This window comes from Calypte anna, chromosome 3 (assembly GCF_003957555.1).
Source record: "Calypte anna isolate BGI_N300 chromosome 3, bCalAnn1_v1.p, whole genome shotgun sequence".
Classification (NCBI taxonomy): domain Eukaryota; kingdom Metazoa; phylum Chordata; class Aves; order Apodiformes; family Trochilidae; genus Calypte; species Calypte anna.
The window spans coordinates 83,063,723-83,083,177 of record NC_044246.1 but is presented as its reverse complement, the minus strand read 5'-3'; the positions used below and the strand labels follow the sequence as shown (position 1 = coordinate 83,083,177).

General features: G+C 40.8%; 3 protein-coding genes across 7 annotated transcripts in view; 2 read left to right on the top strand and 1 right to left on the bottom strand.

Annotated features, from left to right (window-relative positions):
• MDN1 (midasin AAA ATPase 1) overlaps window positions 1-10,269 on the top strand; it is a 101,051-nt gene extending 90,782 nt beyond the window's left edge. The window contains exons 94-102 of the mRNA XM_030447151.1: window positions 977-1,134; window positions 2,872-2,961; window positions 3,890-4,005; window positions 4,625-4,799; window positions 5,447-5,520; window positions 5,614-5,728; window positions 6,679-6,742; window positions 8,400-8,542; window positions 9,807-10,269. Of these exons, the coding sequence (XP_030303011.1) occupies window positions 977-1,134; window positions 2,872-2,961; window positions 3,890-4,005; window positions 4,625-4,799; window positions 5,447-5,520; window positions 5,614-5,728; window positions 6,679-6,742; window positions 8,400-8,542; window positions 9,807-9,995 (1,124 nt within the window). The 3' untranslated portion in view covers window positions 9,996-10,269. The remainder of the gene's footprint in view (window positions 1-976; window positions 1,135-2,871; window positions 2,962-3,889; window positions 4,006-4,624; window positions 4,800-5,446; window positions 5,521-5,613; window positions 5,729-6,678; window positions 6,743-8,399; window positions 8,543-9,806) is intronic.
• Window positions 10,270-12,556: 2,287 nt separating this feature from the next.
• On the top strand, window positions 12,557-14,554 carry LYRM2 (LYR motif containing 2). The gene is made up of 3 exons (XM_030448107.1): window positions 12,557-12,622; window positions 13,063-13,203; window positions 14,183-14,554. Exons 1-3 carry the CDS (start codon window positions 12,578-12,580, stop codon window positions 14,261-14,263), a joined length of 267 nt encoding a protein of 88 aa, XP_030303967.1. The 5' UTR covers window positions 12,557-12,577; the 3' UTR covers window positions 14,264-14,554.
• A 2,633-nt stretch (window positions 14,555-17,187) lies between these two features.
• ANKRD6 (ankyrin repeat domain 6) overlaps window positions 17,188-19,455 on the bottom strand; it is a 106,418-nt gene continuing 104,150 nt past the window's right edge. For all 5 annotated transcript variants that reach the window (XM_030448103.1, XM_030448101.1, XM_030448105.1 and 2 more), the window contains one exon: window positions 17,188-19,452. In XM_030448103.1, the coding sequence (XP_030303963.1) occupies window positions 18,878-19,452 (575 nt within the window). In that variant the 3' untranslated portion in view covers window positions 17,188-18,877. The remainder of the gene's footprint in view (window positions 19,453-19,455) is intronic.

Here is a 19,455-nt window from a genome sequence, read left to right as displayed (position 1 = left end):
CATGTAACTCAGAGTTTTTTGTGTGCAACTTCTGACAAAACATCAAGAAGTTGAGGAGCTGGTCTGACTATCATCAGCTGAGGGGAGGACCCGAGTATTTAGTTTTTATAAATCTAAGTAAATGGCACTGTAGCTTGGAATTTTGAATGGTGTTCTTACCAGGCAACACAAGAGTTGGCTGTAGAGGGGAGGCAAGAGTTTTACCAGCCTGAATTCATCTTCTTCCCTCCCACTCCCTTCAGGATTAATCTCTTCACTTAATGTTATCTTGCTAGACTCATTAGCTTTATGGTACAGACGTGCATTTAATCAGCTTATTTGTTTTTCCACTTGATGCTCTATAACAGTATGTTCTGAAAATCTGGGATCTTTGAAATATCTCCTATAATGTCATAATTTTTTTCTCAGAATAGCTCTTCAAAAATGAGTTGCTAAACAGTGTAATACAGTGCAATCGATACTGAAAGAAAATCTTCAGTCCATTTCTTTGTTTGTAAATTGCTTTCTGATTCATAGGAAACCACTCTATTACCAAAGCAGAGAGGAAAAGATGAGATTTGCCATTATTTGTTTTTTAATTATGGTTTTATGAATGTCCTCTAATTTCTTTATACCTCCTGTCGCTCTGGCAGAAGATTTATAAAGCTGAAAAAAGAAAGTACTTCACCAGTGGAGTTTTCAAGTGTTAAAAATCTGTTCACTCATGTTTTGTTAATGTTTTAACCTTTGACAAAAAGGTTATAAGAGAGAAAAAGAGTTTTCATAAGGAACGGCTTATTTATCTGTTCCAGTGAGTTGCAGGGTCTTGTATTCATCCTGTCCCTAGAACTGGCTGTCTTAAAACTTGTGCATTTCTCTTAAAATAGTGTCAGGATTACACTGCAAAGCAAGTGAGATGCTTTGGAACCAGATACAGTACTGGTTTTTGTCTTATATTTGTAATCCACAAGGTTAGTAATTAGTTCTGTGATTGTAGGACCAGTTGAAGTGGAGCCAGAGATCCAGACTTTTGACTCAGAGGATGTCAGTGACCCTATAACAGAAAAGCCACCAAAGTTGACTGAAGAGAAGCCAGAGAGAAGAACAGACTCAACCATACACACAGCCCATCAGTTTTTGATGGACACTCCCCAGGTAAGATACCTGATGTCTTCCTACAACTGTAGCAGTAGAAACAGTCTGTGTTTTTCACCCTGAGTTAATGAAACTCTCTGAATGCAGAACTTCAGAGTTCCTTTTATTCAGACAACTCACTATCTTGCTGTTCTTTAACAGCAGAATGAAAAGTATATGTTGTTTATGCAGCTGAATGATTACTTTAAAATGACAATATCTCTCCATCCTCACTCTGGTGAGGATGAAGAACTTAGATTTTTTTTTTCAGTATCAAGAAGTGTTTTGCTCAGATGAATCTGCTGATCAAATGTTTCAGTAGACTGGGAAGCAATGGGCAAGAGTGTGTGGCCTGGAGATAAAACACAGTTCAGGGAAATGAGAGAGGCATCAGTGACCTTACAATGCCATTGCAGACAAAGAATTCATCACAATGCATTGATTCCTAAAAAAAGCTGTTTGCAAGAGTTACAGAACTTCTGTGAGCCTTTTATGAGTGTCATAATTCAAAAAATATTATCATAGCTTAGAAGAATCCTAGCGCTTTCCAGTGCAAACTGTTAGCTGTGAAAAAACACATTTTATCAAAAAGAGCTATGGTACAGAAGCTGTTGATGGTAGATAGCCAGGTGATAAATAATATTTTCAGTGGTTTTTTTTAAGTTTTGACTCTTCATGCATTGTAACATCCTGAGTACACACTTTGTGGGCAATACTTTGCCGTTTCTACACACACCACGGGAAGACTGATGTTACTGGGTATACCTGCTGTTTCCATCTTAATGCTCAATGTGGCAGCTCTTTGGAAAAGGACTGCTGAATGCACCTCCTCCTTGCCAGGTGCTGCTCGTTTGGGTCGGTTTTTTTTCCCCAATTGCAAAACGTGAAACAGGAGGGGGAGCTCTTGCGTCACCAGTTAAAGAGCTGAGGGGAAAAAGTGCAAGTTTTCACCTTTTAGCAACAGCAGGAGGGAAATCCCATCCGTGTGCATTCTTCACCCCTTCCCTCAATGTGCATCCTTCCCCCCTTCCTTAAACCTGCAGTAGGTAATCAGAGAGACTGCTGATGTTTCTTCAGGAATTAGAATATATTGATTTATTGGTACTGTTGAATTTGCATTCATAGGCTTATTTACCTTAATCTGTAAACCTGGGGGTTATGCAGACCATGTACTTACTGCTTGGCTAAAGTATGGTTTTACAAGTCAGGAACAGAAGTGGTCACTGAAAGCCCAATAAAGTTGAAGTGTCCTAAAGCTTGGGTGTCCTTTAACAAAATGGCTTATCTCAAAGAGCATTTGCTGGCAGGCAGAGAAGATGTCATTCAATGCTTTAAGTGGCTTCAATGAAGCTTTTGAAGAAACTAAGTGAAGCATATTATATTTGGGAAGATAGGTAGTATTTAATCACCATTATACTGCCATTAAATCTTGTGTTTGTCAAGATCATTTCATTGAATTATTTGAAGTTCTGTATTTGATTATTTTCAGTGCCTGTATCATAGATGTTTCTAACTTGGTTTCTCTGTTGATGGTGTCACAGAGGTTGTTGGGAGGTATTTATCCTTCCTGTATATGGAAGCTATTAAAAAAAAAAGGGAGATTTAGAATCTTCATTTAAGAGGATTTTTTCAGGTATTTTTGTGTCAAAATGAATAAGAACAATGCATTTTTAATTTTTTATATTTGCTATAATTTATGGATCACTTGGTTTGTGAACTTACTTTTCTGTCTCATAAATATGATAACTACACTTCTAGCACATCGTTAAAGATCCTGAGGAGCTAAGAAAAGAACTTGAAAGGCAGTTGGAAGCTTGGCAGACACAGCAGTCTGGAACTCCAGATGAGGTTTGTAATCTTGATTTAATATAAAGGGTCATAAGAATCCTTTATTGTATTATTTCATCTTGTTTTATTGCTAAAGCATTGAGGAAGCCAAGCAGACTAGAATCTAAATATTCAAAATTGCATTACTTAGATGGTATTTTTGGTTTTATATTCAACTTTATTCTGAAAAAAATAAAATATTTCTAAAGCAAGATGATGTTTCAGATCTTGTTTTGAACGTGCTGTGTGTTATTTGCAGAAAGCTACTCTGCTGATGATGACTTGTATAGTTAGAAACATTTTTCTCAGTCCTGCCACCCTCCTTCCTTTTTGAGTTGTCACCTGCAGTTAAATGCTGGATGCTGCTTTACAAAATTATGATGACAGAAGCTGTCTCCTTGTGGTTGCAGTGGTGGGCTTTGAGCTAAATAGCAGCTGAACCAGAGCATGATACTTGCTCTGACTGTCCATGTCAGGAATTGTAAACCAAAATTTGAAGTTGTCCCTGAATGAAACTGCCAGCACAAAGGCTTAAAAATTTTAATTAATGTAAGTAATACTATTTTTGACAGCCAACAGAGAACCCAGTAGACTTCAGGGCTTGCCTTGCTGTAATGCCTGCTATCAGATGGCCATTTCAAGATTTTCCTCTGTCAACAGCAATGCCAACTTTGCTTTGTTGTGCTACTATTCCCTTAGCAGTAATCACACCTTTGTAGCAGCAAGGAGCATCCTAAGATGAATGCAAAATTGTCATCTTTATATGGTGAGACACTTTCACAGTTCAGCTACTACCTCTCCCTTGGTACACTGAGGTTTGTTTCCTTTTTCAGGCAGTGCTTCCCAACTGTTTTTTTTGGGGGGGTTTTTGGTTGGTTGGTTGGTTTGTTTTTGTTTTTTTTTATTTCATAATTCCCTTTTATTTCTTTTTGTGTTCTATGATGTTTAGGAGAAGGAAGCAGCACAGTTATGGCAGAGGTATCTAGTACTGACAGCTCCTCTGTCACAGCAGCTTTGTGAACAGCTACGACTTATACTGGAACCCACTCAGGCAGCCAAATTGAAGTAAGTTGGATCTTTCTGAGGCTTCTAGTTCATTAAACTCCTGGTTTCAGAGGGCTTCAGCCTCTGTACAACTGCAGTGCCATGTTGTTCTTGCTTTATAGCAATAACTCCTGTTTGCAAATGTATTCATTTTACTTTTTTATGGCAACAGTATGTGCTGTAGTAGTAGGTACCCACCCTGTGGATATTGCCTGTGGTTTTTTTCTTACTCCAGGTGCAACAAGTGATCAAACCAACACAAATCCATTAAGTCCTGCAGAGTCAAAGATTACGTTAAATATAAAAATATTCTATGCTGGGTTTAATATTAAGTTGGTGGGGGTTTTTAAGTGAGCTAGGCTAGTTTCAAATTGGAGAAGTCTAAAGTCATGATCTTCTTTCCTCTTGAGGCACTGAAATGTGAGAACTTCTTTTAAAAACACTGAATATCCACCTTGCATTAAAAATGTGAGATTTTTTTTTAATCGATACCTAAATATGAATACTAGAGTTACTAATTTTGGATTTATTCTGTTTTTTTTTTTAATTAATTTTGCTGTGTATGTTGCATGAGGCAGGATTTCCAGAATGAGCTGTGTTGCTGATAAATCCCTGTCTCTGTCTTTTTCTTAACTCTCAGAGGTGACTACAGAACAGGGAAGAGATTGAACATGCGCAAAGTGATTCCCTATATTGCCAGCCAGTTCCGAAAGGATAAGATCTGGTTGAGAAGGACCAAGCCCAGTAAACGACAGTACCAGATTTGCTTGGCTATTGATGATTCCTCTAGTATGATAGACAATCACTCTAAACAGGTAAAATAAAAACCTTGCAAAAAGTATGAAGAAAATTCCCATCGTTGCTGAGTTATGTCAGGCTTGGTTCACGCAGACCTGGTGGTTCTGGGAAAGCCTGGCTCTGGTTAGGTTAATTTTCCACAGCAGTTATTTTTCTGGTCCATGTGCTTGAACTCCTGTCACTTCATGCCTGAGAGATTTGTTACTAAAAGATCAGTGAAAGTCTGCTGAAAGGAGGCAATGTTAAATTTGCTAGAGGGGTACATATCCACTGGAAGATCTTTTTTTTGTAGCCTATAAAAGACTAAAATTTGCTTAGCTGGGCAGCTCATCAGAGGAGTAAATATTAGTTCATCATGGATCACTTGTAGGTTTTTTTATTTATTAAAAATCTGTGTTTCCTTCTAAATAGTTATTTTAGTGTTTATTTCATTACGCTACCTAAAGTGGTGTCTCTTAATCAATCACCTGAAGCCCTCAAGTAGAACTAGTGTATCTTTTTGCAAGTATCTTGCATAACTATAACAGGAAAAAAAGATAAGAAATATCTTCATTTATTATAGCAGGCTATGAAAAGTAATTGCAGTAATTTTCTTCATATTTAATACTGAGCTACAAGTAAAACTTGGCAAATCCAATTTTTGATGTAACTTTTTATTTTCTAGCTTGCATATGAATCCCTGGCAGTTATTGGAAATGCACTGACTCTTCTAGAAGTGGGACAAATTGCTGTGTGTAGGTGAGTATTATCAGAAATCTTGTCTTGAAGATTTTAGAGCAGGATATGATTAATACCAGTCTCACATGGACATTTTTTTCTTCTTTTCTAAAGCTTTGGAGAGACTGTTCAGTTGCTGCACCCGTTCCACGAGCAGTTCAGTGACCACTCAGGGACACGGATCTTGCGTCTTTGCAAATTTCAGCAGAAGAAAACAAAAATAGCCCAGGTACACAAGAATGTCTCTAGGGCAACAGGTTTGCAAATCTTTGCCAGCCAAGACATCAGCACCTCTGTGGTTTCATGATCACTCTGTAAAGTTTACTGGTTGGTTGTGGTTTTGAAGTGTGATAGCTGGTTAGATAACACAGAGAGAATGGCCACAGTTTTATAGCAGTGTTTTCTCACCTCTAGTTCTGATGTATCCCACTTTTAAAGATTCATCTTTCTCTGTTTATATTTGGTTTGGGTACAAGTTATTGGGTGTCCCAACATGAAATCCCATCAAAGGAGCTGAGGAGGTTATCCTACCATGGATTCCACCATGTAGAAGGAGGGAAGAGCTTTGTATATTTGTCAGGTTGGAAGTTTGTCAGACTTCTGAGTCCTGAAGAAAATAAATCTGTAGTAATACTTCCTGGACAGATGGAAAGTTTTCTTTTTTTAGGAAGGTTTTTGCATTTTTACCTTTCCCAACTGGAATAAGATCTGACATGAACATTAAATGGAAAAGACCCAAATAGTTTGACAGTAATCTTATAAATTACAGTGTTGGGAGGACTTGACAGTTAATGCCCTTAATCTTAATGAGGAATATATAACTAGGTCCTTCTGTTGCAAGATGAAGAAGTTGAACCTAGAAATAGGATGTATATTTTAAATTATGCCATTAATCTAATCACTTGAACAATTTACTGAGGTTTTGGTAGTTTTGTTGGTACTGGAAAAAATTTCACTCCAGGTTGAAAGCTTTTTTAAAGATTCCGTAGCTCAAAAATATTTACTAAATTTGAGGCAGAGGTTAATATAGGGAAATGCCAAGGACTGGATCTGTGTGGGTGGTCAGACTAAACTATCTTGGTCTTTAAAATACAGAAATGTGTTTCTTTAATAACATTATCATTATTAAGTTAATTGTTTTATTATGAGATAACTTGATCTTATTTGTTTCCTTTATAGTTTCTAGAAACATCAGCAAATATGTTTGCTGCAGCACAGCAGTTGTCTCAAAATATAAATCCAGGTAAGCTTTTTTCTCTTTTGTTACTATGCTTGCTGCTGAGGCAGCAGAATGCTCACTACAGTTCTGCAGCAATACCCTATCAGAAAGACTGCTGACACTTGCAGGAGGGCTTTGGGTTTTGCTTTGTGAAAAGGAATGTTTGGTTGACATTCAGCTGAAAACAAGATATACCTACTTTGTCAGTAATTCACTGAAATTTTGTTTAAGGCTTTTAAGAAAGGCACACCTTACCTGCCTCCCTTTACCTCAGGTTTCCAGGTGATGTTTAAGTCCTAAGTGCTTTAGAGCATCATCCAGCATCCTACTGACCTTGGCTCCTGAGGCACTTTTGCTCTTGCTTGTGAGCTTGATTTCTGTAGGTATGCAGAGGAATGCTGTTCTGAGGAGGAGAAGTGTTTGCCTCCTACCTGCCTTTCACTGTGGTGCAAGTTTATGTCATGGAGCTGCTTGAATTTCCCAGAAAAGCTGGAAGGCTTGTTGCATCATGGCTGACCTGTAGTTAGTCTAAAAGGCTGGTCTGGGCTAGTTAAAAGCTTGTCATGGTGGCACCTGGATTTTAAAAAAGTTCTCGTTGTTGGAAATGGACAGTCTGGGATTTATAATCCATATCTGCTTTGCCACAGGGTGCCAAGCTGTCAGAATATTCTGAGGGGGAGCAGTATCCATTCCTGTTGAACTAGGCTGGGATGCAGCAGCAGTCAGGGAGCAGCAGTGGCTCTAGGATCAGAGACCTAACAAGAGAAAAAGCAGGATGATGTAAACTGCAGAAAAGAAGGAAGTGTTCTGCCTCCCTCCATCACAATTATGCTGCAGGGGGAACAGAAGAAGAGGGGCTTGCATTCCTGACTGTAATACTATGATTTCCTGTGTAATTAAATGATGATAGATGCATAACTTCGTTAGAACATCCCTTTAGAGGGATGTGTCTCTGACTCTGGGTGCCACTTGGGTCAAGTAACACGGTCAGTGCTGAGGAACCCTGCATCTGTGCTGTGTATGTTTCTAGATTTACTTTGAATTAACTTGTGATTGGACTGCCCTGACCACATCTGGAGCCTATCTTCTAGTTTAGTTTTCTCCACAAATAATCTGTTTTGTGCAGCTCAGGATAGCTCTCTGATGGAAGCCAAGCCTACTTGAGCTTGAGACAACAGGGAAGTACATCTCAAAAGCACAGCCTCAGTCCAAGGTGAAATGCAAATAGAGATGCACCCAGAAATATCTACTTTTGGAGGAACAGAGTTGTAGTCTCTCCATTTCACTGCAGCAGCTGCTGCTGTACTGAGGTAGTAACCTAATGGCTGGCCTCACACATTTTAGACAATGTTTAGCTCTAGCAGGCATAAGAGACAAGGCTGTAACGCAGTTCATTAGATGTTTCCCATGCCTTTCATCTTTGATTATGGTACTGATTGTCTGGTTGGTTTTTTCCCTGTTCTCAACGGTTTCACAGAGTAGGAAGAAAGTTTTTCTTGACCCACTCCTAACTGAAGCTTAATGTTAAGTACCAGATTTCTATGTGATAAAGACTTAATTTCCTTAGGAATATTCTGAAGGTTTTTCCACTATACCCACGAATCTAACAACAAAATAGTCTGCTTGCCTTTTAAATGGATTACTCTAACTTACTGGAATGTAAAATGTTCTTTGTGCTCAGAAACAGCGCAGCTGCTTTTGATTGTCTCTGATGGAAGAGGCCTTTTCTTGGAAGGCAAGGAACGAGTGACTGCAGCAGTTCAAGCAGCTCAGAATGCCAATATCTTTGTTATTTTTGTAGTGCTGGACAATCCTAATTCCCGGGTAAGTACGTGAGCAAAGAGGTATTCAAGTGCAGTGAATGAGAAACTGTTACAAATCTTTTTCTTGTCTTTTGTAGTGTTTTACAGCTACTTCATCTTTGGCAGAGGTCAAAGATATTTCACCCAGTTTCATTTTTTTTGTAACAACTGTCAGATCTTCTATGATTTCTCCTCACGGTGATCCTTACCCTCTTTTGTATTGAAAAAAAAAATCAGCTTCTATACCACAGAAAATACAAGTAAAAGCTCCCATTTTTAAATGTAATGGTTGTAGATTTTGTCTCTCAGAGAAGCAGCTGGCAGACTTAAAAATTCAAAGTCTGAGAAATACTTAGCTTATCTCAGTTTTTAGTAGACAGAAAGGAGTCAGTGAGGGTTCAGTGCCTGAGTTGAGAAAGTTGGTATTGTCTTCAGTAGCTATGAAAGAAAACTTAGATTAGTTGGGAAGCTGAAATATCCAGGAGCTTTTCGGGGATGTTTCGTGGTGCATTAAGTGAGCAAACTTAAGCCTTATTTTAAATTAGGTGAAGACTACTTAGGCGAAGACTATTTTTGTAGTTCATGTTTCTAACTACATATTTTTTTTCTCATACAAAACTTTTCTGCTACATTTGCTGTTGAAAAATTAAGAATTATTTTACAGACAAAGTTCTGATGAAACCTAGCTATAATATCAAGCAAAATTCCTGGGCAGTGAAATGCATTTTTATAAGCTTAATTAATTTTCTGAGCTGCTACACTGGAAAACTAATAAATTACTTCACAAGAAGCACAGCTGGAGTTTAATGTGGTTTTTGTCTTTGTAGTATTTATTGAAATATTATAAAATAATTTGCTGAACAGTCTTGTATTAGATCACTGCACAAATGCAAGTTGAACTTAGCCCTAAAAAGCTCACAGATGGTAGTGTGCCCAGAAGGCATCACAAGTATAAAACTAAAGTGACAATAGTGAACTTAAAGCATAAAATACTAAGGAAAGCCATGATTTCTTTGTAAAATGTTGTATGGCAGAAGCTTAAGATTAGTCTCTTCTACCCTATAATTTGTTGATTAGAGCACTTCTAGATAAAAGGGAAAAAACATTTACCTGCTTTGTGTTCGATTTGATTTGCCATTGAACGCTTGTGTTTTTTAATCTGAAAACTCCCAAACTTTTAATTTAACAGAGGAGGAATTATAAGGATGTGAAAAACAGGATAAATAATATGCAAGGCCTGTAAAAGATGTGCGTGGTTTAGTGGTAACATCAGTTCTTTTTTACAGGATTCCATTTTGGACATTAAAGTACCCATCTTCAAAGGACCCGGCGAATTGCCTGAAATCAGATCCTACATGGAAGAGTTCCCCTTCCCATTCTACATGATCCTCAGAGATGTGAACGCGCTTCCAGAAACTCTCAGTGATGCACTCAGGCAGTGGTTTGAACTGGTGACTGCCTCAGACACTTTGTAGACTTTGTAGACAAAGTTGGTACCCGATTGCTGCTAAACCACGGAAATACACGAAGCGGAATTTGATCAGAGAGTCCCTGAGGCCCCTTTCTAATCAGGATTAATGTGCAGGAGCTGCCCTCTGGCACTGAGACTGCCAAAGAGCAACATGGCAAAAGGTGCATTCTCCCACATATTTCAGAGGAGTATTATGCAATGGTGAGACTCTCCTTTGATTGCCTGTTCCCCACAAATAACGTAAAACTTTTAACTTCGCTTGTAATAACTTACTACTTAAAAAAAAAAAATTATTGTAACGTTCATAGACATAAAAAATATTCCTGCCACTGTCTGTTGCAATAAGGAAAATCGATCATGCTTCTGGAGAGGAATTTCTGCATTAAAGAGCTTCAAGTGTCTTGGAGAAAAGCATTCTTTGGCTTCACCCATGTGGCAGGTGCTTCTTTGGGTAGGAGTGTGGGGAGCAGGAAAAGCAGATTGTTTTAAGCAACCAAAAAAAGTAAGTACTTGAATACTTGAAACCAGTCTGCAGTTAAACAAATCCTATTTAATGATTGCTGATTTTTGTCTTACATCAATGGGAGCTTTATGAGTAATGCCATAGATTGTCCTCATACTATCAGTTTACACTGTGAAGTTTGCTCCCCCTGTTGAAAGCAGACACTGAGGACGTTTCATTAATCCGATGTCTTGGAGCATGGACATGATTTTTCATTGCAAAAACTATGCATCTTTTATTGTCTGTACTAATAAAAACAGGTACCACTTTGTAATTATGATGTCTGTTCTTTCAGCTGATCAAAGCTTTTATAAATTAGCTTTTATAAATTAACCAGATTTGGAAATGTTGGGCACTCACTAGCAGTGCACACATACTAATTTTCATATGAAAATGCATTGTTGTTTATGTAACTTCAACACCTATCCTTTTATGAGGATAATGCCACCAGAGTTTTGGTTAAGGGTCCAGTATTTTGCCTTCTGTCAATGAAAATTCAAAGGAAACTTGGTCTAAATTGTCCCTGTCCTCAACTGTCTTTGAAGATCTTCTTTGCATACAAAAATTGAAGTTACATCATTCTAAGTGTGGGGCAGGAGGTGATGAGAAAGTGACTGGAGAAGTGGGTGTGTTCCCAAAGATGTGATCTCTCTGGCCTCTAGATAGAAAAACCTTACTTGAAGTATTGCTGTAGCTGTTCCGAGGTGGAAACAATGGCTCAGCAAGATGGTTTCTCGTATTTGTGTTGCTTTGTCACAGCTAATTCATGATAAGCAAATTTCGGAACCGAAAACTTAAATTCTGATGGGATAGAGTTCCTCTGTCAAGTGTCAGGTACTATGTAATACTTTTACAGGGTTCTTTACACCTCTCATAGATGTACAATAATACTTGCATGCTCTGGGAAAACGTAGCTGTGGAAATAGGTTTAGTTCATGAGATGATTGTCTAGAACGTACTTTCATTTCTGACTTGTACTGTTTGTACTGTGAGACTTGGAGCTTGCACTGGATGTGATACAAGCACACAACAGGGAAAGAAAAGGCATGGGTTAACTTGTTTTTTCTCTGCAGGCCATCTCTGTTGCTGTGTTTGGGTTTGGCATTCACTGACACATCTGTGCTGAAGGCACTGCCAGCGCCTTTGCACTGTTAGCAGCTCTCAGACGCTCGAACAACGCTGCAAGTATTTCATAGAATCATAGAATTGGCTGGGTTGGAAGGGACCTCAGAGATCATCGAGTCCAACCCTTGATCCACTACTGCTGCAGTTACCAGACCATGGCACTGAGTGCCACATCCAGTCTCTTTTTAAATATCTCCAGGGATGGAGAATCCACTACTTCCCTGGGCAGCCCATTCCAATGCCTGATCACTCTCTCTGTAAAGAAATTCTTTCTAATATCCAACCTAAACCTCCCCTGGCACAACTTAAGACCATGCCCTCTTGTCTTGTTAAAAAAGAGGCAGAAGGTGGTTTAGTGTCCTATAATTACTAGGATGACTTCTAGATCTTACTGTGCTGATTTAATTTAATCCTATAGGTTAAGTATATTGGTTTTACAGCCGTTACATCAAAGCACAGGCTTTCCACCCCACCCTTCTGTGAAGTGCAAGCCTATCGTTTATTACTTGAGTGCTTAGTTTGTTGCTGGAGCGGGTTTGCCGTTTTGAAAGCAATAAAACGGGAGAGGACCATAAATACACACCCTCCCATTACCCCCGAGCCCTCTAGTTCCTCTGGTACCATTTCTGGTGCCTCTGCCGTCCCCCAGTCTCCCGGAGGGCGGCTCGGTTCTGCCGTCGGTTCGCAGGCTCCTTGGCTCCGGTTGCTGTGGGCCGTGAGCAGGCAGGTCTCCAGGCAAGGCAGAACCAGGTTATACCTGCAGGAGGGAGGGAGGGAGGGAAGGTGTCAGCCCCCGACCTGCCCCGGCTGCCGGGACAACGAACACCGGCACTGCCGGCCCAGAATCCCGGGAAATGGCGGCTGCTGAGCTCCGCCCGCCCGCCGGGGAGGGGTGGGGAGCCCCGGAGGAGGAGGAGGAGGAGGAGGAGGGAGGGAGGGGCGGAGCGGAGCTGCGCGTCATGGCCGCCGGGCGGCTGCCGCCGAGCGCCCTGACTCTGAAGCAGGTACGGGCGGGCGGCTTCGGCTTCTGCCTGCCCGGATGGGGCACATGGGTGGCGGGGCCGTGTCCCGCGGTGGGCTGGGCCAGGGAGTTCGCCTTGCCAGGGGTGGGCTGTCCTGCGCGGACAGGAGCGTCCTGCAGGCACCCGCGGGCCGCGGCTGCGGGCAGGGGGGGTGGGCGAGCAGTCGCCCATGTAAGGCTGCGTTGTGTGCGTGCCACGGGCCTTGGGCACCGTAAGGTATCCCGCAGTCGGTATGTGCCTCTCTCTGAAGTTTTAAGTGTCTTGGACCGGGATCCAAGGCGACGCTGCCTCTTTGAGAGGAGATGCCGGGGACCTTCGCGTTCCTTTCCGTGTCCCTCAAAGCAAATGCAGGCGGCGGTGAGGGGACAGCCCTCAGCGGAGTGTCTCGGGGCGGCGGACCGAGTGCCCTCTCTCCCCCCCAGTTCCTGAGGCGGCAGCAGGTGCTGCAGCTGTACCGAAAGATCCTGCGGGCTGTTCGCCAAGTCCCCGCCGAAGCAGATCGCCAGTATCTGAAGGACTGGGCCAGAGCGGAATTCAGGAGAAATAAGGATGCTACGGAAGAGGTGAGGATTGGGAACCCGTCACCCTGGGCAACCAGCCCTCGGGAATCATCAGTGGCCTGGCCTGGCCACCTGGGTTTCTGTTGACGGTGTCGCTCCTGGATGAAATCTGCTATTTTTCTCTTCAGGAGCATTTATGTGAAGAGATAATTAAACAGTCTGTTATCCCCTCTATTGGTAGCAGTAAAAACTGCTGATTTCCAGACAGTGATCTGGATTTAAAAGGCAAAAACGCAAACAAATCCTGCTTACTTAAAGTGGTAACCAGAAAAAAAAAAAAAAAACAAAAAAAAACACCAAACATACTGAATAGTATTAGATAAGTAACACGACCATATTAACCCTCAGGCTTCATTACAGATTCTTTTTTTTTTTTTTTCCTTTTATTTTGACTATATACCAAGATACTCATCCAAAATTAAATCAGATGGTTATGGGTAAGAACCATGTCTGAAATGCAGAACCATTTACACCTTGTATGTCTAATGTCCTCAAATTTCTCATTAATTTTTTTTTTTCAGCCCAGTGCTCAAGGAATTATGCAGATGAATCATTACACGACTTAGATAAGAATAACACTGAGGGAAACATCCACTTGTTCTGTAAATCATGTCTTCATAATGCCCCTGTGCAGGTGTCACCACTTGCAAAGGTGGTAGACACAAGCACATCTATAAATTTAACACAGAAAACTGTTTTAAACTTATTTATTAGGAGGTTGAGTCCAGTTCAAAACAAAATTTTAAGGTAAAGATGTAACTAGCCCTGAAAGCCATCATTCAGGAATTACTAAAAATTAATTAATTTATTCAACTGTTTTTTAACCATCTTCATGAGTATAGCATTGCCTCATGCAAAGAAATAGACCACAAATGTGCTGGTAAGAACTGTATGGATTTTAATGTGGTAAAATCTGTGTGCTTGTCTAAAGCCTGTGCTGTGTGCAGATGTTCAGTTCAGTAGATTCCATTTTATTTTACAGGATGCAATCAGGATGATGATTACTCAAGGCAACATGCAACTTCAGGAACTTGAAAGAACACTAAAGCTAGCAAAATCCTGATCTTAATTTTGTTGTCAGATGAACAAAACGAGTATTTCTTCCATAATGTGGTTGTAATAGCAGCATTTGCTACAACCTGGTAATGTGTGACAGTGGAATCTACCACAAGGGTGGGGTGGTTTTTTTTTATTTTTTGCCCCTCCTCTTCTACATTTTTTACCCTTCCTGTGGAGATCAGTCAGACACAACTGAACAGGTGATGCAGCAAGTGCTATGGGAAAAGCAGAAAGAACCAAAGATTACACCAGCAGTGTTATGCCAGGGAAACGGAAAATAAATACATAAACCAGGCTATTTTGTCTGTTTTCTATTGTGGTAACTCTTAAGTGGTAATATTCATAGTGGTACCTGCTCTTTCCCTACTGTGCAGCGGATTTTTACCAACATTTAAGGATTAAAAAAGCATTTGGGGTAAATAACCAGGCCCCAAAATAAGCATGATAAACATTTGTTTAATGTTTTGTATTTAGATGTTGGTTTTCAGATGCTGCTGAGGAAGACTAAAAAGGTGAGGTCTTTGTATAGGAAAAGGAGGTAATTTAGTCCCAGAAACAGTTATTACCAAGTTAACAGCGGGTACCTTCAAATTAATATTTAAAAGTCAATATATAGAATTACAAAAAGAGTAACTGAATTTTGTGCTCGTTTACCAGGGCTTTAGCTTGCAAATGTTCCTACCTTCTTGTGAATTGCACTATGTACCACCACAACCCCCCCCCCCATAACTAAAAAAATGCCAAGATGAGTGTCTGGGAGTTTCTCACCATAAACAGCCAGACAACAGCAGGTTGATGCCTAAGTTCACAGTAGTTGTGTGCAGTTGGTTGTGGTTTCCAGAGATGCAGGAGCATGCCCTTGTCAGGCAGTGCTTTCTGCCAGGTTGAGGGACTGGACAGCCTCACAGCAAGGGAGGTCAGGGCCACCTCTGGCATAAAGGACAGGACAGGGCTGTGCACCCCAAACCCAGACTACAGCAGGAATGAAAGGCCCCACTCAGGACAAGGAGTGCCCCTTCTTGCTGGAGCCAAAGGGTCTTCAAAGCTACAGATTTCAGCAAAGCTGACTTGCAAAAAACTGCTGCTCAACGAGAATGAATGCCAGAGGCCTTTTTCCCGTAATTCTTTTTTCAGAAAGTCATTGTAGAAACCTTTCCTGTTGTTTATTTTGCTTTGCAGTAAATGATGTAGCTCAGGCAGCCAGTTTAGGGCAACTCAGCTGGTGAAGGGACTTAAGCACATATCCTATGAAGAGAGACTGAGGAAGCTGGGGGTGTTCAGCCTGGAGAAGAGGAGGCTCAGGGGAGACCTCATCACTCTCTACAACTCCCTGAAAGGAGGGTGTAGCCAGTGGGAGGTTGGTCTCTTTTCCCAGCAAGACAAGAGGGCACGGTCTCAAGTTGTGCCAGGGGAAGTTTAGGTTGGATATTGAAAAGAATTTCTTTACTGAGAGGGTGATCAGGCATTGGAATGGGCTGCCCAGGGAAGTAGTGGATTCTCCATCCCTGGAGCTATTTAAAAAGAGACTGGATGTGGCACTCAGTGCCATGGTCTGGTAACTGCAGCAGTAGTGGATCAAGGGTTGGACTTGATGATCTCTGAGGTCCCTTTCAACTCTATTAAAGAGTTCAAGTTTAGAAGCTTCTGAGCTTCTGAATCCATCAATGAAAATATCTATGTCTAAATATGATGTTTCTGTTGTCATGATATATGTTGTATGTCTAAATATGTTATTTAAAAAAAACCTTTTTGTTTGTTTATATTTTATGGTAGAATGTGCTAACAAAACAGTGTGTTGTAGACTGATTTTTCACTTTACCAGAAAAATGCTGTTTTAGGAAGGAATTTTGACTACACAAAGCCATAATCTGTCCTGGCTTGTTCTTTCATGTAGCCTTCCCTTACCCCTCAGCCAGTGGTTTGACTTCTGCTCTGTAATAGGCAGACTTCCTCCCACCACCTCATCATCACACTGCTTTCCATTCAGACCCCTGACTCTTACTCCTTCAGTTCAGGTATTTCTAGGTGGTGGCCACATAATCCAAGAATAAGTCTCGATAGGCTGCATCCTGGACAGTCACTGACCTCCTGAGTGCTGCTTTCCATGACTTCCACTGCTTTGGAGGCCTGTCAAGATAAAATTGCCTGACAGAAGCCTTTAGGAGTCCCAATACAGTCTGCTAGGGTAAGTTTACTCCAAGCGTTTGCTGCGGGAAAGGTAGATGTATTTCATAAAGTCTTTCAACTGGAGTAGTTTTGAAGGAGGGAGAACTACAGAGGGGACTAGAAAGGAACTAGCAAAGAAGGCCTTCAGGAAACCTCTCAAATCAGTACTCTGCAGCCAAGCTACTGTTTTAAATTACTGCTCCCTCAGTTAATATCTTAAATTACTGCTTCAGTGGCTACCTTGGTTATGTAGTTCGCATGTGAAGCAGATTAGCCAAAGCCTTACTTGCCATTTCCCTTGCTGTTTGTCTGTGTGTTTGTGTCTGTGTTCGTGTGTCTGTTTGTGTCTGTGTCTGTGTGTTTGTCTTTGTCTGTGTCTCTGTGTTTGTCTCTGTGTTTGTGTCTCTGTGTGTGTCTGTTTCTGTGTGTTTGTGTGTGTGTCTGTGTGTTTGTGTGTGTCTGTGTGTGTGCCTGTTTGTGTGCCTGTGTGTGTCTCTGTGTGTGTGTCTGTGTGTGCTCAACTAGCAAATGTCAGTCATTCCCTGCAGGCTCCCCTGGTAGAGTCTGTTTCCATGGTTTATACCCACAAATACAAAAGGTTTAGAAGTCAAAAGTCCAGTTTTCTGCTCCCCCCCTTCTCAATCCAGCAAGGTAATTGTGTCCATTTTCTCTGGGTGGAAAACATTACATCACAGACTTCTCAGCAACACTTATTTTTAATTGCTTGGCAAAACATTTAACTTCATCGTGATGATACAAAATTAAATAGCATGCTTCTGCATTCCTACAGTAGCTTAAACAAACCTGTAAACATATGGAAGTGTCTCTATTAGGCTACAGAAGTCAAAGCAATAAAACTATTATTTCCAAAACTGCAGATACACTTTTCTCAGCTCGATAGTGCATTAATAGGAACTTTAAAAATATTGTTATATAATACAATTTTCTTTGCTTTATACATCTGCTAAGAAGATGAAAGCTTAATTACTTACCAATGGTGTCTTCAATACTGTAAATTATTTTGAATTGATTTTTGGGCAGTACAGAAAAAAATCTCTGTCCTTGGCATAACAGCATTATCATGTATTTTTAAGTGGTTTTGAACAATTTTTCTATCATGGTATTTTAAGAAAACTTACTTTTGTAACAATATTATGGAGTCTTCTCAGAGGTATAAGGAAGAAACCCTAAAGGCAAATGCAATGAATGCCTCCAGGTTATTTGGAATCTGTCAGCCTTAACAAGATAAGCATTTTAAGATTTGATTTTATAATAAAGCACGTGATAAAAACTTTAAAATGTTGTTGAGTTCTGTTTTGTGGAACTGTTGATTAAATCAGTCCTGAGACCTGCAGATTCACCAGGTCACCTTTTTTTTTTTTTTTTTTTTTTTTTTTGAGGTGTAAGGGAAAATACAGAGAGGAATCATTCAGCAGAATGAAGGAAGACAGTCTGGACAAGGTGTCTGGGAGAAAATCCTGACTCTGGACAGAAAGAAATATTTGAGTACAGGGAACTAAGCTTTATTCCTTTAGATAAAGGACTTCTTCAGGCTTCCTCAGTAGTAGAGAATTCAGCCATTTGCTGCTTGATGGAAAAGAGATTTATACAAAAATTACACCTAACAAGTAGAGCAATGTTAGGGTAAAATTATTTGCCTTCCACACCCTAAACAAAACTTCTCAGATTACTTGAATATGGCCCCAACAACTGTGTAACCACAAGGAGCTCTGCAATCAAGACAGCATTAAAAAAAAAGTCAAATATAATTTAGCATTTGTTTTATCATGTGAAACGAAAAAAAAAAAAGAAAAGAAAAGTAAAGTCTCAACTGCAGCCTCTGTACCTCATGGAATAACTCACCTTAGAATCTCACTCTCTGAGAGCCTGGCCTCCTGGCTGCATCTGTCACCTGCCTGGGCTCGTAATGGGAGTTGGTTCTGTAGCTTCTCCCCAGCGACCAAAGAGAGGCCATGGGGTGTACCTAAAATAGCATCAATAGCCCTTCATCACTAAGGAATTTCTGTCAAAAACTTTAGCATCCTGAATTTATTTCAGTATTGGTATGGCTGCATGTTTACATACAGCACACCCTAGCCACAACCCTCTAGCCACACACGAGCTATGTGGAAATAACTTCCCTTCTGATAAAGCAGTTTTGGTTTCTAATATAGTTTGTTTTCAGGCAGCACCTGGAAATTGAGAGTGCAATATTTAATGGACTCTTGGAAATAACATAGAAAGGATCAAATCTGCAGCATCTCGTTGTCATCAGTACAGTCTGCATATGAATTCTCCTTGGTTCTGGAGTTTCCAAAGTTATTTCTAATCCTGAAAAAGAGCGTTGTTTGGGTGTAACAGGCACTACAAATGTATATAACAATATTCCAGGTTCCTATACAGCAGGTTCCAAAATTAGTCCCATTGCTTGCCTTTACCTGCTTGGCAGATGCTAGCTCTCTTTCTGCACCTTAGTCCTTAATTTGCTGAGCTCCTCTTCTAAGCTTTTGATATGTTCCTTGAGGGCAGCTTTGTCTTGCTGGGCTTTCTGATTTGCTTGGCATCGGGCTTCTTCTATCTTCCGTTCATACCACTTCTCCATCTGTGTGGAAACAGCCTCAAAGAAATACTGTGTGATCTCCAGGGCCTGGGAGGTGTCTCTGAGAGGAGGAGCAGGTGGCTGTCCCGCAGGCAGAGGAAGGGGCTGCTGCTCCTGGCTCTGATGTGCCCCGGCGTGGTGCAGAGCTTTGTGCCTCGACTGACCACTTCTGATGGACTTCTTTGTCTGAGTTCCTTTGTCGAGGAAGTGGCTGCTGTGTGGCTCAGTCTTTGCAGGTTCAGTCAAAGGCTGCAGAGTGGCTTGAACCTTTACGTGTCTTAATTTGGAGCCCAGAAGCTCAGGGGAGGGCAGCTCCTGCTGCAACCTGTGGAACGTGCTGGCACTGACAGCTTTGTCCTTTGGCCTGACATCTTGGGCAAGAGCAGAAGAAGAGACTGGTCCACCAACAATCAACTGTTGCTCTGTGCCTA